This window comes from Oncorhynchus kisutch, linkage group LG30 (assembly GCF_002021735.2).
Source record: "Oncorhynchus kisutch isolate 150728-3 linkage group LG30, Okis_V2, whole genome shotgun sequence".
NCBI classification, from domain to species: domain Eukaryota; kingdom Metazoa; phylum Chordata; class Actinopteri; order Salmoniformes; family Salmonidae; genus Oncorhynchus; species Oncorhynchus kisutch.
Genome location: NC_034203.2, coordinates 19,253,620 through 19,276,649, shown reverse-complemented (window position 1 = coordinate 19,276,649; position 23,030 = coordinate 19,253,620). Strand labels below are relative to the sequence as shown.

Sequence of the window (23,030 nt, the reverse complement as noted above, 5' to 3'; positions counted from 1 at the left end):
ATTCAGTTGGCTAGGTATGTTAAAATAGCTTATACCAGGAGATTACAGGGGCACATATGCCCGCTGCAGAAGACACAGTCACAATGGATGGATTTGTGCTGGTAATTAGTGAGGCGGCTGCAGACCTGAAAGAAGAAGACAGAGGTGTCTGCTTTCTCTCTCTTCTGTTGCTACTCATATTACTTGTTCCAATGGGTAGGCATCAGCACATCCCACTCCCTTGTGTGGGGGATTTTGTGTGAACAGTCTAAAGACTACCTGGTTGATAACTTTGTTGTGACACTTTATAAGCAAGATAACGTGAAGAAAATGGCTTCCCTTTGTATATGGGGAACTCAAGCAATCATGCTGCAAATCTGAGATGTAGGCTGTGTCCCATATGGGACCCTATTCTTCCTAGTGGTTAAAGCGTTGGGCCACTAACTGAAAGGTTGCTGGTTCGAATACCTAAGTCGACAAGGTGAGCAAGACACTTAAATCCAAATTTGCTCCTGGGGCACTGTATTACTATGGCTGACCCTGTAAAACACCTATCCAGTGTATGTGACAATAAAACGAAATATTCTAAATAGTCCACTGCTTTTGACCAGAGCCCTATGGGAAAGGGAATAATAGAGGTGCCATTTGGAACACAACCATGGTAGGTATAGGTCATCTTCATGCAAGAGGCACTGTCCTGTAAGGAGATAAGTTGATAAATAATGAAGAATGGTATTGTGACACTTGGTCGAGCTTGGAAAATAAACCGAAAATGATCGACACCGACCATAACGATCACTTATCGCGGGCATTTTGCTGATATCGTTCATTACGATAAGTAGCCTATACTAGAGAAATGTCAAGTTTGATGTGAAATAAGTTTGCTAATATGGGTGGTTGTTAATGGGACAATTGATGGCTACAACCTTCAAACTAGTAGAAGTTGTTTAAAGAATAATACAAAACAAACTGGTGCATATTGTTGTAAATGTATCGTTATCGCATCAATTCAGGCAATTTATCACAATTTGAATTTTTGTCTATATTGCCTAGTTCTAATGCTTGGCCAGTGAGGTATGTAGGTGGAATGTTGTTTTATAGTTGTATGTAGGCCATGACGCTTTAACCCAAACATGTGCCACATAATTAATGAAGACTATTTGCCAGTACATTGTGGCCTAAAAGCAAAAGACAGACAGTTTGTTTTCTCAGCATGCTATCAGGATAACGACACCTCAATTCTCCAAATACCTCAAAAGACAAACAGGCTATGGATTTTCAGAATAATTGTTATGTATTTGTGCCCAATGTTCCCTCCCCAAAAATTGGGCACTGAACAAATTTCAGGTCAGCTGAGCACAAACTTGAACGTTGTGAAAATTCTGTGCAACTTTTGGCACGTGTTTACTGTAAACACTGAGGCTTTTACTTGCTTTAAGTTACAGTTATAACAGTGGCCAAGTAGGCTACTGTGGCTATTTGATCATAATCTAGGCCTATCAGAGGTCTACCATAAACTGACAAATGCATCCCATAACATTTTAACATGGAAATAGCTGTTCTATCATTCAGCCTACAGTAGCAGCCAATGTGTGGCGTTCAATGTAGGCCTACATTCCATGGGGAAATAAACATGTTGGGATTGACACTAACCTGTTTATCCACTTGTCCTTCAGACAAGGAGGTGACTGAAAATGCTGATGCATTTTGTAATGTGAAACCACTTTACAAAATAATATTATTATTCCCATACCATTATTACAGAGAATCAGACAAAATTATGCTACCCTCTGCCTATTGAGGGTATTACTTAGCTTCTTCTCAAAATACAACACTGCCCCTTACAAAAAAAACGCTCTTTATCTGACTTGCTTTTCAAAGATGGCTGGAAATGCACACGTTTTGTGCTGCTCTTGTAGGATGCAACCACTCCCCCATTGCTGACTAGAACGGATCTATAAATGGGCTAATAACGCTACAACGCTCGCGACCAATGTTCACTCTAATTGTTTGGGGCACTGAGCAAATGTTAGGTCTTGTGAGCGGAAATGTTAACATTTTGAGAATTTTGTGCGACTTCCGGCGCACATTGACAGTGAACACTGAGGCTGTACCCTTACAGTTTTAGACAGTAGCCAACAGGCTATTTGAGCATAATGTAGGTCTACCGACAAAAACAATAAAGCAAATCCCATAACATTTTCACATGGAAATAGCTTTTCTATGATATAGCCTACAGTAGCCTAAATGTGGTGTTCAATGCAGGCCTACATTGCATGAGACTTAAAAATAAAAATAAAACATTTTTACATTATGAATGATTTTTTTACTTGGTCTGTAACACCATGGGCCAAATAGGTGACAGTTAATTGCATTGTATTACGTTGTATGATGCAAGAAAGAACTTCACAAAATACAATGAATTATTATTACCATACAGAGAATTAGACAATGTAGGCTACCCCTAAGCCTATTGGCTTATTTGCATATTCAAGCCTGTCTCAAAATACAACACTGCCCCTTTAAGACATAAGCTTTTTACTGGCTTTTCAAAGACTGCTTGAAATGTAGCCTACACGTTTTGTGCTCTTGTGGGCAGCAGTAACTCCCCATTGCTGACCTATACGTATCTATAACTGGGCTAATAACTCGCTAACTAGCAAAGAATATCAACAAATGTTCACGAGCGCATTCAAGCTACCCGCCAATAGAATGCTACTCTGTTGCGCTCTGCCTCTGCCTACAACAAAATCTCAGACTCAATCTTGCAAAGTTAGATTTGTTTTGGTTTGTTGCATTGAAAAGGTGCTGATATAATGTTGATTTGATCACAAACTTTGATCTATATAGTGCAAACTAATGGAGTGAATTCAATGAAGTTCAATCTCTTGCTCCTCTGCGCACTGAACAAAATATAAATGCAATATGCAACCATTTCAAAGATTTGACTGAGTTACAGTTCATATTAGGACATCAGGACACTTGAAATACTTTAGGCCCTAATCTTTGGATTTCACATGACTGGGATTACAGATATTAATCTGTTGGTCACAGATACCTTAAAAAAAGGTAGGGGCGTAGATCAGAAAACCAGTCCGTTTCTGGTGTGACCACCATTTGCCTCATACAGCGCGACACATCTCCTTCGCATAGAGTTGATCAGGCTGTTGATTGTGGAATGTTGTCCCACTCCTCTTCAATGGCTGTGCGAAGTTACTGGATATTGGAGGGAACTGGAACACGGTATCTCTGTGCATTCAAATTGCCATCAATAAAATGTAATTGTGTTTGTTGTCCATAGCTTATGCCTGCCCATACCATAACCATCATGGGGCACTCTGTTTACAATGTTAACATCAACGAACCGCTCGCCCACATGACGCCATACATGCTGTCTACGTGAAGAGCTCACTTCTCCAGCGTGCCAGTGGCCCTCTAAGGTGAGCATTTGCCCACAGAAGTTGGTTACGAAACCAAACTGTAGTCAGGTCAAGATCCTGGTGAGGATAACGAGCATGCAGATCTTCGGTTGTGCAAACCCACAGTTTCATCAGCTGTCCAGGTGGCTGGTATCCGACGATCCTGCAAGTGAAGAAGCAGATGTGGAGGATCTGGAATGGTGTGGTCTGCGCTTGTGAGGCTGGTTGGAAATACTGCCAAATTCTCAAAAATTATGTTGGAGGCGGCTTATGATCGAGGAATGACCATTCAATTTTCAGGCAGCAGCTCTGATGGACATTCCTGCAATCAGCATGCCAATTGCACGCCCCCTCAAAACTTGAGACTTGTGTGGCGTTGTGTGACAAAACCGCACATTTGAGTGGCCTTTTGTTGTCCCCATTACAAGGTACACCTGTGTAATCAGCTTCATGATATGCCACACCTGTCAGCTGGATGGATTATCATGGCAAAGGAGAAATACTCACTAACAGGGATGTAAACAAATTTGTGCGTATGGAACATTTCTGTGATCTTTTTTTATCCTCAACATAAAGAGGACAGGATTTTTGAGCATATGTCTTTCCCTTGTGTACGTCACCAAACAAAATGACCCTCGTCACTAAAGTGAGTTAGATTTCTTGATCTGACATGTGGCGATTATGTAAGGCTACTGTTATAATATTATAATGTGGCTATTTTATTATGCATTTTGTGCATTTTCAAAAAGCATGTGTTACTTTGCTACACTTTTGCCAGTGATTTTTATCCTTTGACTAATGTCCCCCTCTCCTACCATGTGGCTATTACATAAGGTTATGTTTTTGTGTTATGTATTTTCAATTATCATGTATAAACGCATGAAGCATTTTGATATTGTTGCATTTTGAACATTCAAATGAATGGTTTGCCAGTTGGAACGCATACAGTCCTTTGCTAAACAACACCTTCAGCCAGTGACTTCCATTCCCCTCCACTACCTGTAGTGTTGTGCTCTGATGGAAAGCCCAGGTTGTTTTGTCCAAGGTGTTTGTGAGCACAGCAGCACATCCTCCCTCTGTCATCCTCTGCTGCTGCTTTAGAGAGTCAAGTCTCCTTGTAGGGGCATCCCTATGGAAACTGGCCCAAGGGGCCAATGGATTGGCCAGCCCAGGTCCCTGTTTACCATCTGTGAATCAAAGGAAATCTGCAGCAAGGAAGAGCGAAGGGCATTGGAGCTGCTGGTCCTTCTTCACGTTTCAGCATTTCATGGGGGTAGAATGAAGAGTTGCGATTGTATGGTAGAGGCAGTAGAACCAAGGACAGCGAACTAGAACCGAGAAGAGAAGAGAACCGTCCCAAAGGGAATGTATTGAGCAACAGGGAGAGATGCTCTGGGGATATTCCTTCAAGTGCCTGTTTAGATGTTTTTCGTAGGTATTACTGCTTCCTGAAATGTCCTAGTGAGTGGTTAGATGCTGGAATAGTACGGAAAAAGCTTGAATTCCTTACAGAAAGACAACAGCTGGTTGTGTTGTGTTTTGGGATCACATGTAGGCGACAGCATCGATTCTCTACTGGTGGGTCGGGAGGTTTTGAATGGTTCGCAGGTGTCCCAAAAAAATCTGAATCTCCAATCTGAACTTGAATGACTTAAACCTGGTAGGAAGTGTGGAGACATTATAATGAACCTACATTTTTTATAATGATCTCTGAACAACTTTAATCACAGTATTTTCAATATACTGCTATTAGCAGTGCTATTTTAGTTGATTTTGTGGTCTCAAACCAGTGAGTTTATTAACATTCTTCATCAAGAATATGGGCAACATTTTATTATTGACAATGAAAGAGGTGGGAATTTTGTTCCCTTGTCATATAATTGTAACCTTATTTACTATCAATTTAGCATTAAAAATAGTTTTCCCGATTGTATTTTGGCGATTATTTTTCATGGTGCAAATATTTGGTCGTGACTGAGACAACCTGGTTCAATTTGGTTACCGAGGCAAAACCAGTTGAGAACCACTGGGCTACAGTATATTACTTTTTCATTATCCTCCAACTTTCTGTGTTGTGTTAGTGGCCATTTCCTTTCTGTGGTATACCTAGTGAATAATACAACTAGTCAGTGGAGGAGCCCAAGGTCTTTTGACTCATTTTAGGATTTAGAGCCTTGGAGCAGGTTACTCTGCCATGCTTTGAATGCTCTGAATGAAGAAGTTATGTTGTAAACTGTAACCAACTGCCATGATTTTATCTTTCAGATCCCGAGGGCTTCCTAAGTTAAAGGAGTCGTGTTCTCACGAGTCCCTGCTCAGCCCGGGCAGTGCAGTAGAAGCCCTGGATCTGGGAATGGAGGAAGATGTCTATGTCAAACCTCTCCACAGTAGCATATTGGGACAGGAGTTCTGCTTCGAGGTAAGTCTAAACAGTAGTTAGTCCTGTTCGACTGCTTTGAAGATGTACTTTGATAAAACTTTAAGCTTTTAGCAAGTAATGGAAGATCACAATCCTGATGATGCATAGTGAAAAGAGCACACTGACAAATTGCAAATGTTTATATTACTTGGATCATTTAGCTTACTGGTTTAACAAGGCTATATTTTTACATTTCGTTACAGAACAATTTTACTGTATGCTCTTTGTCTTTTGATAAAATCACAGGTGATATAATGCATAGAAGACCTTGTTTGTTACGCGCCTCATGCTTCTGTCTTCTCCAGGTGACCTACTCAGGAGGAAGTAAGTGTTTCAGCTGCTCCTCAGCCTCAGAGAGAGACAAATGGATGGAGAACCTGAGGAGGACGGTCCAGCCAAACAAGGTGAGACCAGAGACATAGGTTTGCATCCCAAATCGCACCATATTCCCTTCAAAAGTAGTGCACTATGTAGGAAATAGGGTGCCAATTGGGGCATGGACATATTGATGCCCTTTACATTGTCCTAATGCTAGTTAATGCTACAATGTCCTCCTTAACTTCGCTTCTTGTTCTTTTCAACTTCATCTTCTTAACATTGTCAGTTTAGTGTCACTGTTCCCCTCCATTGGGGCGGCAGGTAGCCTAGTGGTTAGGGTGTTGGGCCAGAAAGCGAAAGGTTGCTGGATCGAATCCCCGAGCTGACAAGGTAAAAAATCTGTCATTCTGCACCTGAACAATGCAGTTAACCCACTGCTCCCCGGTAGGCCATCATTGTAAAATAAGAATTTGTTCTTAACTGACTTGCCTAGTTATATAAAGGTTAAAGAAAAAGACAAATGTTTTGATTCCGTACTCATTTGATGTCTTCCCAGGATAACTGCAGACGAACTGAGAATGTCCTCCGGCTATGGATCATCGAAGCCAAGGACCTGCCTCCCAAGAAGAAGTACTTCTGTGAACTGTGCCTGGATGATATTCTATATGCCCGCACCACCAGCAAAACCCGGGCCGACTGCCTGTTCTGGGGGGAACACTTTGAGTTCTACAGCCTGCCTTCTGTCCGTAGCATCACCGTGCACATCTACAAGGACGTGGACAAGAAGAAGAAGAAGGACAAGAACAACTACGTGGGCCTGGTCAACATCCCCATCGGGGGGGTGACAGGGAGGCAGTTTGTGGAGAAGTGGTACCCAGTCAGCACCCCCACCACCAACAAGGGTAAAGGAGGAGGGCCATCGATCCGAATCAAGTCCCGCTTCCAGACCATCTCCATCCTGCCCATGGAGCAGTATAAGGAGTTTGCAGAGTTCATCACTAACAACTACACCATGCTGTGTTCTGTTCTGGAGCCGGTGATCAGTGTGAAGAACAAGGAGGAGATGGCCTGTGCCCTGGTTCACATCCTACAGAGCACCGGACGGGCCAAGGTAATACATACACTTTAGCAACTCCCTCTCTGCTCTGTACGGTTACTTCATATTTTTCATAACATTGTCTGTCACTGTGCCTCCCTCCCTACACTGACCATAACTTCCATCTATTTGCCCACATTAGTACATTAAGTACCGTACTGCAGTATTTCTCAGTAAATCAAAGTTCCCTCTCCTCCTCCCCAGGACTTCCTGACAGATCTAGTGATGTCTGAGGTGGACCGCTGTGCAGACCATGACGTCTTGATCTTCAGAGAGAACACTCTGGCCACCAAGGCCATAGAGGAGTACCTCAAACTGGTGGGACAGAAGTACCTGCATGATGCACTAGGTGAGAGGGCAGGGTTTATTATAGAAGACATCGGACATGATGATATAAATGTTCTTATGTTCCACTTTAAATTCAGTGGAAGCTCTTGATGTATGGAATTTTATTGATTGCTGAATTGGCAGGTTTTCAAACTATTCCATGGGTTTTTGGCAATGCCGTGTTACTGTTCTTCAACTCAGTCTGTGTTTTCTCCTGGGTACTGTAGGAGAGTTCATCAAAGCGTTGTATGAGTCAGATGAGAACTGTGAGGTGGACCCGGGGAAGTGCTCCAGTAGTGAACTCCCTGAGCACCAGAGCAACCTGAAGATGTGCTGCGAGCTGGCCTTCTGTAAGATCATCAACTCCTACTGGTGAGATCAGCCCCTCAGCACTGTGAAGCCTAAAGCCACATAGCCAGCTTCTTAAGGTCAATGACCCTGAGCCACATAGCCAGAGGGCCTTGACCCGCCTCCACTTAAGGCAAGCCCCAGCGCCTTGTAAATGGGTAGCTATGACATTATGTGAACAGAGTATCTGCAGCACTGCGGAACTTGAAACACAGATTTGGGGTACTTGTTTAGTCTTGTTGTTTTGAAAGAGATAGAGATGGATGGTACAGCATGTCTGGCTTGGCTTCAATTTAGTGATGATGTAAAGTGCATGCTGCCACCTGGTGGTAATATGTGGTGGTGCATGTGCATTTTGTCTGGTACACACCACGGTCGTCACACTCGGGAAACCAGCATCTTAACCAAGAGGACATTCCCTCTTGGGCCGAGTGTTACACTAGCAGGCAGGGCTACCGCATGAGCTTGTGATTCCAAATAATCTCCACTACTCTGACTCTTCCCTCTGCCTCCCTAGTGTGTTCCCGCGGGAGCTAAAGGAGGTGTTTGCAGCTTGGAAGCAGCAGTGTCTGACCCGAGGGAACCAGGACATTAGCAAGCGCCTCATCAGCGCCTCCTTGTTCCTCCGCTTCCTCTGTCCCGCCATCATGTCCCCCTCGCTCTTCAGCCTCATGCAGGAGTACCCCGACGACCGCACTTCCCGTACCCTCACCCTCATCGCCAAGGTCATTCAGAACCTGGCCAACTTCGCCAAGTAGGTTTCGCCTGTTGCTGGTGGTATGGTAGACCACGGCTACGTGTGCAAACGGCACCCTATAGTACATTACTTTTGACCAGGCCCTGGTTCTGTATAGGGAATAAGGTAGCATTTTGTTTATAATTTCACCTTTGCAAATTGACAAGACAATCAAAGCATGTCGCCCTAAGTAGAAAGTGCATCATATGAACGCTTGTTATTGTCCGTGTCCAAGGTTTGGCAACAAAGAGGAGTACATGGCATTCATGAACGACTTCCTGGAGCACGAATGGGCAGGTATGATGCGTTTCCTCACGGAGATCTCCAACCCAGAGACCATCTCCAACACGCCAGGATTCGAAGGTTACATCGACCTTGGCCGAGAGCTGTCTGTCCTCCACTCGCTCCTGTGGGACGTGGTGTCCCAGTTGGACAAGGTAAGGAAGACCTTGGAGTGGGAAGCAATGATACCTCTGTTAACAGATGTTGTAAAAACATCATTTGCATCCCAAATGGCACCCTGTTCCCTTTATTGTGAACTACTTTTGAGCAGGCCCATAAGGCATTACATAGGGAATGTAGTGCAATTTGGGATACATACATATCTTTTGTAAGCCCAAAGATGAAATGGAAAGCACTGTACTTTAATGAGATGCTAAGGCTCCTAATTGTGGCCCTCAGTAGGTTTCTGTTGAGTTCAGAGGCTCTGCTGCAAATGATAAATTGCAGTGGTGTGTAGTGGATTTGCGTCTGCCCAAAATGATTGTGTGTTATCCTGACAACGATCTTTCTTTCCCTAATCTGTTTGACTACTACGTTTGCAGGCTTGGAGGGGATTTTTTTTACAGCTGCTATGAATCTAAATGCACAAATGTATGATTCTGAATAATGCTGAGTGTAATAATGTTTTTCTGGATGAAATGTGGGTAGATGGGTCTAATACGATCACTGTGACATAATCCTGTGCAATGGTCTAATAATATTAAGTGGCGTTAGGACAAGTCTGTCTAATCAGCTTACACCACATTGACTTACATCTCAAGCCTGCCGTGCCGTAGCAGGGGTAGTTAATGACTTTATGAGAAGAGGGAAACTTAATTATTACTGTCCGGGATGTTTTTACCCCACATTTCTTTCACTAGGATGTTCCTTAGTGTCTGTCGAGTTTAGAAGTCTATGTTAAAGGTTTTGAAGCAGGGTAACATCACCCACTCGTTCACTGTTCCCACCACTCCCCCTAACCTTAAACCCGCAAGGCTCCTGCGCTGTACATCAGTTTTTTTTTAATGCATGTTTATTCTACTGCGTTTTTTACACCCCTCTGCACAAATGTTCCGTGAACCCTAGTTGTTTTACAACATCCATTTAAATCCTTCCTGCATCTTACCTCACAACCTTATGTATTAGTTTGCCCTTGATGCATGTTTGCTGTGTTTGGAATGTCTGTTATTTAGTGGCATGTGTTTACATTTTTTACCCCAAACTTATTCATTTCCTTATGTTTTTTCCTCTTATGTATCTACTTTCTTTCCTTTTGCCTCTACGCCCACCCCTTCCCTCTCCCCTTTTCCACTCCACCCGACACACACACTTGGTGTCTTCATGGTTACGCTGTCCCGCCAATACCAATGCATTATGGTGCCTCTCATTGCCAACCAACCAACAAATCCAACCCATCAATCCTCCGCCCTCCAAACCTTCTGCCATCCTCATTCCACAATGCTGGGTGACGTGGCCTGGTGCTGCTGCCTCTTGTCTTGGTAACATGCAACCCAGGGTGAAAATTCCTTCCTGCAGGCGACCGTAGCCAAGCTGGGCCCCCTGCCCCGCATCCTGGGGGACATAGCCCGCTCTCTATCTAGCCCCACACCCATCCAGCAGCAGCTCCGACGCTTCCAGGACTACAGCTCCTCACACAACATCAGCGGCAGCGTCTCCTCAGGCCTGCAGAGGATATTCGAAGATCCGGCCGACAGGTAGTGCTTCAAATTGGTCACAACTGCAGCAATGGTATTGCCAATCACCACCCAGCCATGCATGGTCTAATTCTGTGGTGTAGTTATTTTCAAAGGCTGTTTCATCTGGTGATTTTGTGTCAGTTATCCTGGAGGTTGAAAGCTGTTGGTGTGCTCATGCATTTAATATAGATGGGTTGTTTGTGTATTGACTTGGGAGATGACTCGCTGCTAGGATCTTTCTAAATAAAGCTGCAGCTAGAGACTTCCTATTTTTAGCAGCTGTAGAGGTAATGAGGGAATCCGAGATGGAGGGTTTTCCGGCTTTAAAGTGAATCAGCATAAACATTGTTGCGAAAGGAACATTTGAGTTAAACTTGAAAAGACGGTAGCTTACATTTCATGTAGTGAGTCCCAAATAGAACCCTATTTCCTAGTAATTTATAGTGCACAAATTTTTACCAGACCCCTATGGGCCCTGTTCAAAAGTAGTGCGCTACATATGGAATAGGATGCCATTTGGGATGTACCCATGTTCTTGGTCTGGTCCTAGCTTTGGTTTCGGAACTCTCTGTTAATGTGTTGTGTGTTTACTGTCCACGTCTTGCAGTGAGGTTGACAGAATCAAGTCCCCAGTCCAAGAGCATGTTACGAACGGCCTTCACCGGGGGAAGCACCCTCTCCTGGGCCAGCAGCCGTCCGGCCATAGCATGAGCTTCTCAGACAAGGAGGAGAGAGAGAACCTCCTGCCCAACGGACGCAGCATCTCCCTGGTGGACCTCCAGGACACTCACATGGTCCAGAGTGGCAAGGGACCCCTCCACCTCCACGATGCTCCCCCCAAGCTGAGCAGGGTGGGCTCCCAGCTCTCTATCGGACACCCCCACCAGGCTACCACCTCACAGTCACACCAAGCCCTCCACCAGAAGCCCTCGTTACAGGACAACCTCCCCCAGAGTGCACCACAGGTGCGTCGGCCCCTGCACCCTTCCCTCAGCCAGCAGAGGAGCCTCCAGCCCCTGTCTTTCCAGAACCCTGTCTATCACCTTAGCAACCAGACACAACAACAACACACAGCAGTACACTCCACAACACACTCGGTCCACTCCCACTCAGTGCACTCTCTGCAGCCGGACTCCAGCTCTGAGAACCTGAGCACTGATAGCTCCCGCAGCCACAGCAACTCGGAGGTTGAGTTTGGAGGCGGGAGCCAGGGGGAGAAAGGGGGCAGGGTCCCGTCCAATAGCAGTCTGGAGGAATTCAGCCGGCGGAGCACGCAGAGCGAAGACTGCTCCACGCCGCGCCGCCACAACCTGCCAGACCACCACAGAGGAGCCCACGCTGTAGCAGTGCCCAGGCAAAGCAGCACGGCCCACATCGTGAGGGTGGAGCAGCAGAGCCGCAGTGGGGGGAGTGGTGGGGCCCGGACGCCCCGCTCCCTGCCCCGCTCCCTGCCCCACAGCGCCTCTCTGCGCAGCAGCAGCTCCATCAACACAGAGCCCATGCCTATCCCCATCCAGGCCCAGCCAGGCACAGGAGGCCGCTCACACCAACAGTCCACCTGCTCCATGGAGAGCCCTATGCCCCCCGTCAGGAGCGTTGCCAAGCAGCAGACGCCACCGCAGGTACTGGTCTGGCATACAGAACTACACTTAGATTCACACACATTCCGCTCCGACACCCCTATATAATATCTGTTATTATCAAGAAATAAAGTGTGGCCAAAGGCACTCAGGGTAGATTTGATTGACATACATGTATCTGTGGTGGTGCAGGTGGTGTCGCCGGTAGAGCCAGTCACCATGTCACCGGTAGAGAGGACAGCGGCGTGGGTACTGAATAACGGCCAGTTCGAGGACGAGGCGGCCCCAGCAGATCAGAGCAGGGAGGACAGCAGGCACGCCAAGAAGGTAAAGACATAGCTAGAGTTACAGTCAATGAAGGTTTGATGGCCAAAATATTTCCAAGTTAAATGACTGACTTCTTCCTAATCATCCAAGTTAACACATCAGCCTGCTAAGCCAGTGTAGGCAGACAGAGATAGTCTTAGTCATGACTAACACGATCATTCCCTCTCTCTCACTTTCCCTCTGTCTGTCTGCCTCACTTTCTCTTTCCCTCTATCTCTGTTTTTCTCTCCCGCCAGTATGAACAGGAGATCTCCAAGCTGAAGGAGCGCCTGCGGGTGTCTAGTCGGTGTCTGGAGGAGTACGAGAGACGTCTGCTGGCCCAGGAGCAGCAGATGCAGAAACTGCTGATGGAGTACAAGGCCCGACTGGAGGACAGCGAGGAGAGGCTGCGCCGGCAGCAGGAGGAGAAGGACAACCAGATGAAGAGCATCATCTGCAGGTAGGCATTACTAGGCACCCTCTGGATAATTTTGCTTAAAACAAGCCCATATTCCAGTCGGAATTCCTTTGAATGAATGAATGAATGGAAGCAATGGCGTGCCTATAGTGTCTTGTATAGTTGTCCCAAATGGCACCATATTCCCTATATACAGTGCATTCGGAAAGTATTCAGACCCCTTGACTTTTTCCACATTTTGTTACAGCCTTATTCTGTAAAATTGATCAAATGATTTTCTTCCTCATCAATCTGCACACAATACCCCATAATGACAAAGCAAAAACAGGTTTTTGCATAGATAGGTATTCAGACCCTTTGCTATGAGACTCGAAATTGAGCTCAGGTGCATCCTGTTTCCATTGATCATCCTTGAGATGCTTCTACAACTTGATTGGAGTCCACTTGTGGTAAATTCAATTGATTGGACATGATTTGGAAAGGCACACACCTGTCTATATAAGGTCCCACAGTTGACAGTGCATGTCAGAGCAAAAACCAAGCCATGAGGTTGAAGGAATTGTCCGTAGAGCTCCGAGACATGATAGTGTCGAGGCACAGATCTGGGGAAGGGTACCAAAATATCTCTGCAGCATTGAAGGTCCCCAAGAACACAGTGGCCGCCATCATTCTTAAAAGGTTTGGCACCAACAAGACTCTTCCGAGAGCTGGCCACCCGGCCAAACTGCACAATCGGGGGAGAAGGGCCTTGGTTATTGATATATTTCTAAAAACCTGGTTTTGCTCTGCCATTATGGGTTATTGTGTGTAGATTGAGGAGGGGGAAAAACAACCTAATCCATTTTAGAATAAGGCTGTAACGTAACAAAATTTGGAAAAGTGGAAGGGGACTGAATACTTTCCAAATGCACTGTATAGTGCACTACTTTTGATCAGGGTCTACCATTTGAGGTGCAGCCTATGACCTCCCCGTTTGGTTTGTATGCGTCTGAGATGGCAATGCTCTGTCACTCACAGGTTAATTGCTGTAGAGGAGGAGCTGAAGAGAGACCATACAGAGATGCAGGCTGTCATAGATGCCAAGCAGAAGATCATTGATGCACAGGTATAGTAACAGAAAACGCTACACATATTTTGTCTGTACTCTGTGTAGGGCTTGAATAAATCCAATACTAAAACCATCCCCTTATGAATGAATCTTCTACTCTCCATGGAAACCGATTCATTCAGTCTTACATTTGGGGTTGCTTACCATTGTTTTATATCCTTGACAGCTTTTCAGAGCCATCTGGAAATGCCATAGTCTCAATAGAGGCACATTTTTGGGCTTTTAGCAGGGCCTGTTTATCAGCTCGTTGCCTCTGAACACTCTTTGAGAAGTCATACTTTACATCAACAGTTCTTCAATACCAAGCAGGGAAAGGGGAGAAGAAAATAGGATGAATATGAACTATTATTGCACCATCAAAATACATATTTTAAATGCTTTGACTTTTTAAAAATGTCTACTTTCTTTACAATGTTATCTTTGTCAGGGGAGATATAATTGACACTAAATGTAAAAGTATAGACTTGACATGCAGTTAATTCTCTAATCCCATCCAAACAACACTTTTTAAGCTTTGGAAGGGGATGGAGTTCTTGTACTCTGTATTGGAGCAGAGAACCTGTTGACGTGCTCACTATCACTATGTTCCACTGAATTCCAGGTCAATAAAGCAACAGAGGTAATCCAAGCAGGCAAGTAAACCAGTCAGTCCTCAGGTTTTGGAAAATGCCGGCAAGCCTTGTATGAGCGCAACCCCACTTGACACCCATTCCTACCCTCCCTGACAAAAAAGTCCTTATTTGTGTGCAGACTAGAGGTTGTTTGGCTGTTGTTTGGCATTGCTTTTGGATTTCCCCATCAGTCACATTATAAATATAAAACATAATCTAATACATTTTCATAACTTTTGCAGTTTGAGTACGCTGCTGCTGCTACACTTAATGTTTCTCCAAGTCCGATGTCAATATCATCTCAGACACAAAGTGGCGCTCATAGCTAATAATCAACAATATTTTAGTATGGGAATGTCTGTCACGAGATGGAATTAGGTCTGTAAATATTAAGCAGCTACATTGATGTGTTCACCATTTCTGTTTCTCCAGGAATGTGTGTTGTGAGTTGCGCTCTTAGCAGATGATAGCTTTGGCTGCTTTTCACCCTGCCTTCCTAATTGAGCTACTGTCACTCCCAAAACCCATTTCCCTTCCCCCCCTCTCACTCAGTTCTGCAGGAACAGTGCCATGACCTGGCTAGATGAGGTTGCCCATGGCTGGTGACACAACTTTATTTTGTTGCTGATTTCAAGGAGAGCAAACTGAATCCGTTTTCCTCCATCTAGGATGGCATCACAGTGGTGGTCATTGGGGGGAACAATCGAATACATAGTGTAGAGGATACTTCAGTCCAAGGGTTAGGCATAGAATTGGGATTTCAGTAAAACAATGAAATGATAGTTGAATACAACTAATGTGTTTACACAATATAAATGTACAATTGTTTTCAGTTGAAAGCCATGCCACTGTTGACATGTAGGCTCTGTGAATGGTATACGAATGGTTAGATACAGGACTAGTCAAAAGTTTGGACACCTACTCATTCAAGGGTTTTTATTTATTTTTACTATTTTCTACATTGTAGAATAATAGTGAAGACATGAAAACTATGAAATAACACACATGGAATCATGAAGTAACCAAAAAATTGTTACACAAATCGAAATATATTTTAGGTTGTTCAAAGTAGCCACCCTTTGCATTGATGACAGCTTTGCACACTGTTAGCATTCTCTCAACCAGATTCATGAGGAATGCTTTTCCAACAGTCTTGAAGGAGTTCCCACATACAGTGGCAAGAAAAAGTATGCGAATCCTTTGGATTTAACTGGATTTCTGCATAAATTGGTCATCAAATTTGATCTGATCTTCATCTAAGTCACAACAATAGACAAACATAGTGTGCTTAACCTAATAACACAAATTATTGTATTTTTCTTGTCTATATTGAATACATCATTTAAACATTCACAGTGTAGGTTGGAAAATATGTGAACCCCTAGGCTAATGACTTCTCCAAAAGCTAATTGGAGTCAGGAGTCAGCTAACCAGGAGTACAATCATTGAGACGAGATTGGAGATGTTGGTTAGAGCTGCCCTGCCCTATAAAAAACACTCACAAAATTTGTGTTTGCTATTCACAAGAAGCATTGCCTAATGTGAACCATGCCTCGAACAAAATAGATCTCAGAAGATCCAAGATAAAGAATTGTTGACTTGCATAAAGCTGGAAAGGGTCAAAAAAGTATCTCTAAAAGCCTTGATGTTCATCAGTCCTCTCCCTAGGAGTGGCCGTCCTGCAAAGATGACTGCAAGAGCACAGCGCAGAATGTTCAATGAGGTTAAGACAAATCCTAGAGTGTCAGCTAAAGACTTACAGAAATCTCTGGAACATGCTAACATCTCTGTTGACGAGTCTACGATACGTAAAACACTAAACAAGAATGGTGTTCATGGGAGGACACCACGGAAGAATCCACTGCTGTCCAAAAAAAACATTACTGCACGTCTGAAGTTTGCAAAAGTGCACCTGGATGTTCCAGTAGTAATATTCTGTGGACCGATGAAACTACAGTTGAGTTGTTTGGAAGGAACACACAATATGTGTGGAGAAAAAAAGGCACAGCACACCAACATCTAATCCTCATCCCAAATGTAAGGTATGGTGGAAGGAGCATCATGGTTTGGGGCTGCTTTGCTGCCTCAGGGTCTGGACAGCTTGCCATCATCAACGGAAAAATGCCTTCTGGAGTGGCCCAATCAGAGTCCTGACTTCAACCCGATTGAGATGCTGTGGCATGACCTCGAGCAGTTTACACCAGACATACCAAAATATTGCTAAACTCTAACAGTTGTGTAAAGAGGAATAGTCCAAAATTCCTCCTGACCGTTGTTCAGGTCTGATCCGCAACTACAGAAAACATTTGGTTGAGGTTATTGCTGCCAAAGGAGGGTCAACCAGTTATTAAATCCAAGGGTTTACATACTTGTTCCACCCTGCACTGAGAATGTTTATACGGTGTGTTCAATAAAGACATGAAACTGTTTTGTGTGTTATTAGTTTAGGCAGACTGTGTTTGTCTACTGTTGGACCTAGATGAAGATCAGATCAAATTTTATTACCAATTTATGCAGAAGTCCAGGTATTTCCAAAGGGTTCACATACTTTGTTGTGAACCCGCTGTATGCTGAGCACTGGTTGGCTGCTTTTCCTTCACTCTGCAGTCCAACTCATTCCAATATATCTCAATTGGGTTGAGGTCGAGTGATTGTGGAGGCCAGGTCATCTGATGCAGCACTCCATCACTCTCGTTCTTGGTCAAATAGCCCTTACACAGCCTGGAGGCGTGTTGGATCATTGTCCTGTTGAAAAACAAATGATAGTCCCACTAAGTGCAAACCAGATGGGATGGCATATAGCTGCAGAATGCTGTGGTAGCCATGCTGGTTAAGTGTGCCTTGAATTCTAAGTAAATCACTGACAGTGTCACCAGAAAAGCACCACCCCCCACACCATCACACCTCCTCCTCCATGCTTCACGGTGGGAACCACACATGCAGAGTAGAGGTCGACCGATTCTGATTTTTCAATGCCGATACCGATTATGGGAGGGCCAAAAAAAACGATACCGATTAATCGGTCGATTTTTATTTATTTGTAATAATGACAATTACAACAATACTGAATTAACACTTATTTTAACTTAATATAATACATCAATAAAATCTATTTAGCCTCAAATAAATCAGTTCCTTGCTCAGAACATGAGAACATATGAAAGCTGGTGGTTCCTTTTAACATGAGTCTTCAATATTCCCAGGTAAGAAGTTTTAGGTTGTAGTTATTATAGGGTTTATAGGACTATTTCCCTCTATACCATTTGTATTTCATTAACCTTTGACTATTGGATGGTCTTATAGGCACTTTAGTATTGCCAGTGTAACAGTATAGCTTCCGTCTCTCTCCTCGCTCCTCCCTGGGCTCGAACCAGGAACACAACGACAACAGCCACCATCGAAGCAGCGTTACCCATGCAGAGCAAGGGGAACAACTACTAGAAAGCTCAGAGCGAGTGACGTTTGAAACGCTATTAGCGCCCGCTAACTAGCTAGCCATTTCACTTCGGTTACACCAGCCTCATCTCGGGAGTTGATAGGCTTGAAGTCATAAACAGCACAACGCTTGACGCACAAGGAAGAGCTGCTGGCAAAACGACCGAACGTGCTGTTTGAATGAATGTTTACGCGCCTGCTTCTGCCTACCACCGCTCAGTCAGATACTTGTATATGCTCAGTCAGATTATATCATCAACCATGTGTAGCTAACTAGTGATTATGATTGATTGATTGTTTTTTATAAGATAAGTTTAACTAGCTAGCAACTTACCTTGGCTTACTGCATTCGCTTAACAGGCTCCTTGTGGAGTGCAACGAGAGAGAGGCAGGTCCTTATTGCGTTGGACTAGTTAACTGTAAGGTTGCAAGATTGAATCCCCCGAGCTGACAAGGTGAAAATCTGTCATTCTGCCCCTGAACACGGCAGTTAACCCACCGTTCCTAGGCCGTCATTGAAAATAAGAATGTGTTCTTAACTGACTTGCCTAGTTAAATAAAGGTGTAAAAATAATGGCTAAATCGGTATCCAAAAATACCATTCCGATTAATCGGTCGACCTCTAATGCAGAGATCCTCCGTTCACCCACTCTGCGTCTCACAAAGACACGGCGGTTGGAACCAAAAATGATTGATTTGGACTCATCAGACCAAAGGACAGATTTCCACCGGTCTAATGTCCATTGCTCGTGTTTCTTGACCCAAGCAAGTCTCTTCTTCTTATTGGTGTCTTTTCAGCTATTTGACCATTAAGGCCTGATTCACGCATTCTCCTCTGAACAGTTGATGTTGAGATGCCTGTTACTTTGAACTCTGTAGCATTTATTTGGGTTGCAATTTCTGAGGCTGACAACTAATGCTCTGCAGCAGAGGTAACTCTGGGTCTTCCTTTCCTGTGGCGGTCCTCATGAGAGCCAGTTTCATCATAACGCTTGATGGTTTTTGTGACTGCACTTGAAGAAGCTTTCAAAGTTCTTGAAATTTTCCGGATTGACATGAGTAATGATGGACTGTCATTTCTCTTTGCTTATTTGAGCTGTTCTTGCCATTATATGGACTTGGTCTTTTACCATATAGGGCTATCTTCTGTATACCAACCCTACCCTGTCACAACACAAATGATTGTTAAGGAAAGAAATTCCATAAATACATTTTGAACAAGGCACACCTGTTAATTGAAACGCATTCCAGGTGACTACCTCAAATCAAATGTTATTAGTTACAAGCGCCAAATACAACAACCTTACAGTGAAATACGAGCCCCTAACCAACAGTGCAGTTTCAAAACAATATGGATAAGAATAAGAGAGAAAAGTACAAGTAATTAAAGAGCAGCAGTAAAAAAATAACAATATATACATGGGGCTGCTGGTACAGAGTCAATGTGCAGGGGCACCGGTTAGTTGAGGTAGTATGTACATGTAGGTAGCGTTATTAAAGTGACTATGCATAGATGACAAAAAGTCTGGATAGCCATTTGACTAGAGGTTCAGGAGTCTTATGGCTCGGGGTAGAAGCTGTTATTAAGAAGCCTCTTGGACCTAGACTTGGCGCGCCGGTACCGCTTGCCGTGCGGAAGCCGAGAGAACAGGCAATGACTAGGGTGGCTGGAGTCTTTGGCAATTTTTAGGGCCTTCCTCTGACATCGCCTGGTATAGAGGTCATGGATGGCAGGAAGCTTGGCCCCAAGCTGATGTGATGTACTGGGCCGTACGCACTACCCTCTGCAGTGCCTTTTGGTCGGAGGCCGAGCAGTTGCCATACCAGTCAGGATGCTCTCGATGGTGCAGCAGTAGAACCTTTTGAGGATTTGAGGACCCATGCCAAATCTTTGTCTCCTGAGGGGGGAATAGGTTTTGTTGTGCCCACTTCAATACTGTATTGTGTACTTGGACGATGTTAGCTTGTTGGTGATGTGGACACCAAGGAACTTGAAGCTCTCAACCTGCTCCACTGCAGCCACGTCGATGAGAATGGGGGCATGCGCGGTCCTCTTTTTCCTGTAGTCCACAATCATTTCCTTTGTCTTGCTCACGTTGAGTGAGAGGTTGTTGTCCTGTAACCACACTGCCAGGTCTCTGACCTCCTCCCTATAGGCTGTCTCATTTTTGTCGGTGATCAGGCCTACCACTGTTGTTTCATCTGCAAATGTAATGATGGTGTTGGAGTCGTGCCTGGCCGTGCAGTCATGAGTGAACAGGGAGTACAGGAGAGGGCTGGCACGCACATAGGTGTTCCTTTTGTCCAAGTGGGAAAGGGCAGTGTGGAGTGCAATAGAGATTGAATCATCTGTGGATCTGTTTGGGTGGTATGCAAATTGGAGTGGGTCTAGGGTTTCAAGGATGATGGTGTTGATGTGAGCCATGACCTTTCAAAGCACTGGCTACAGACATGAGTGCTACGTCTCGGTAGTCATTTAGGCAGGTTACCTTAGTGTTCTTGGGCACAGTCACTGTGGTGGTCTGCTTAAAACATGTTGGTATTACAGACTCGGACAAGAAGAGGTTGAAAATGTCAGTGAAGACACTTGCCAGTTGATCAGAGCATGCTCACAGTACATGTACTGGTGACCTGTCTAAAGGTCTTACTCACATCGGCTGCGGAGAGCGTGATCACACAGTCTTCCGGAACATCTGGTGCTTTCATGCATGTTTCAGTGTTATTTGCCTCGAAACGAGCATAGAAGTAGTTCAGCTCGTCTGGCAGGCTCGTGTCACTGGGCAGCTCTCGGCTGTGCTTCCCTTTGTAGTCTGTAATGGTTTGCAAGCCCTGCCATATCCGACGGGCGTCGGAGCCGGTGTTGTACGACTCTATCTTAGTCCTGTATTGATGCTTTGCCTGTTTGATGGTTCGTCGGAGGGCATAGCGGGATTTCTTATAAGCTTCCGGGTTAGAGTCCCACTCCTTGAAAGCAGCAGCTCCAGCCTTTAGCTCAGTGCCGATGCTGCCTGCAATCCATGGCTTCTGGTTGGGGTATGTATGTACGGTCACTGTGGAGACGACATCATCAATGTACTTATTGATGAAGCCAATGACATGTGGTGTACTCCTCAATGCCATTGGAGGAATCCCGGAACATATTCAAGTCTGTGCAAGCAAAACAGTCCTGTAACTTAGCATCTGCTTCATCTGACCACATTTTTAGTGATCTACTCACTGGTGCTTCCTGCTTTAATTTTTGCTTGTAAGCAGGAATCAGGAGGATGGAATTATGGTCAGATTTGCCAAATGGAGGGGAGGGAGAGCTTTGTATGCGTCTCTGTGTTTGGAGTAAAGGTGGTCCAGAGTTCTTTTCCCTCTGGTTGCACATGATGATAGAAAGCTGGTTGAGAGAATGTCAAGAGTGTGCAAAGCTGTCATCAAGGCCAAAAGTGGCTACTTTGAAGAATCTCATAAAATATTTGTATTTGTTTAACACTTTTTTGATGACTATTTGATTCCATATGTGTTCATAGTTTGTTTTCACTATTATTCTACAATGTAGAAAATAGTTTTAAAAAATAAAGAAAAACCCTGGAATGAGTAGGTGTGTCCAATCTTTTGAATGGTACTGTTTATAAAAAAAGTATGTTTTTGTTTTAAAAACAAACATGATGCAATGCTTGGATATGAGTTTGTTTTATCTATAATTTTGGCTGGTAAACAAAAACTATTTCAGTGAGGTATATTTCAGACTTTGCTTGTGATATTTGAATTTCACCATCTACATAGTAGTAATCATCCTTTAGCTTATCCTGCTAATTCATTCTCCAATGTAAAATGAATGTTTTCCTCTCTTTCTCACTCCCTCCCTCTTTCCCTTCTCTCTTTCTCTCTTCAGGAGAAGAGGATAAGCTCCCTGGATGCAGCCAACTCTCGGCTGATGAGTGCCCTGACACAGGTGAAGGAGCGCTATAGCATGCAGAACCTGCGCAACGGCCTCTCGCCAACCAACCCCACAAAACTGTCGATCACTGAGAACGGAGAGTTCAAAAACAGCAGCTGCTGATTTAGTCAGATAATGTGAGATGGTGTTATGGTCACACTCTCTCCATGCACACAGACCAATTACCTGTGGCTCTACAAGGAATGTCTAGATATGAATGTAAATAGCTTGTATCTTGCATTGGTTGTGTACAGAGATGATACTGAAAGACGTGTCTTTTGAAGACGTGAACAGGGGGATCAACTGTTGTCATGAAATAGCGAATTGTTGTTTTATAAATGACATTCCCATATGCAGACAAATGCAGTTTTAAATAGATTTGAAGTATTCTCTAATTAAGAGATGATATATTGAGTAGATGTACATATCAAAGGGGTTTGTTTAAATAAATAAGCACATAGTGAGCAGTTATAGCTCTAAAAACATAGTCATGATAGGAATGGAAGGGCAAAATAAACCAAAAAACGTTTTATGCACTGTTTTTCTAACCCTACTTTTTAAAAATATTTTTAACTTCTGTTTTTGTCATCTTAAACTAGGGGTTGCATTGGTTTTGATTGTCTGATTTAGAGTATATTGGGACTGCTGCTTGCCCATCGTTAGCTGAAACCATAGGCCTTTGAGTTCAGGTTCTTACGGCCTACTGGATCTTCAAAACAAAGTGTCTGCTCACTCCCACCTTGCCACAGAATAGCAAATGTTATTTATTTCTGTACCTTCTACTGGCACGCCTTCAAGATCCCATGAGAAGATGTTCAACATGACAGCCCTCCTGACTTTGTACAATTTTCTATTTCATGTCAATAACTACTGTTTAAGAGTCTGTTTTCTGTTCTCACCCATCCAACCTCCCCCTAGGCACACACTTTTTTGTTGCACAAAAATCTATGAACTGGTGAATGTCAATGATAGCTTATCTGTCAGTTGTTGAATGTTGTTGAGAATAAAAACTGCCTGTAACATTGTGGATGTTTTGCATTTGTGACT

General features: G+C 44.0%; 1 protein-coding gene across 7 annotated transcripts in view; it reads left to right on the top strand.

Annotated features, from left to right (window-relative positions):
* LOC109874610 (ras GTPase-activating protein nGAP) overlaps window positions 1-23,010 on the top strand; it is a 92,889-nt gene extending 69,879 nt beyond the window's left edge. For 5 of the 7 annotated variants that reach the window (XM_020466603.2, XM_020466599.2, XM_020466600.2 and 2 more), the window contains 13 exons: window positions 5,664-5,817; window positions 6,123-6,221; window positions 6,692-7,246; window positions 7,436-7,580; window positions 7,786-7,930; window positions 8,424-8,660; window positions 8,878-9,079; window positions 10,419-10,618; window positions 11,208-12,222; window positions 12,373-12,507; window positions 12,744-12,946; window positions 13,922-14,009; window positions 21,939-23,010. In XM_020466603.2, the coding sequence (XP_020322192.1) occupies window positions 5,664-5,817; window positions 6,123-6,221; window positions 6,692-7,246; window positions 7,436-7,580; window positions 7,786-7,930; window positions 8,424-8,660; window positions 8,878-9,079; window positions 10,419-10,618; window positions 11,208-12,222; window positions 12,373-12,507; window positions 12,744-12,946; window positions 13,922-14,009; window positions 21,939-22,106 (3,346 nt within the window). In that variant the 3' untranslated portion in view covers window positions 22,107-23,010. Of the gene's footprint in view, window positions 1-5,663; window positions 5,818-6,122; window positions 6,222-6,691; window positions 7,247-7,435; window positions 7,581-7,785; window positions 7,931-8,423; window positions 8,661-8,877; window positions 9,080-10,418; window positions 10,619-11,207; window positions 12,223-12,372; window positions 12,508-12,743; window positions 12,947-13,921; window positions 14,010-14,613; window positions 15,583-21,938 lie in introns of those variants that run through there. The other 2 variants (XM_020466601.2, XM_031810149.1) reach the window with 2 other exon arrangements.
* The last annotated feature ends 20 nt before the right edge of the window (window positions 23,011-23,030 follow it).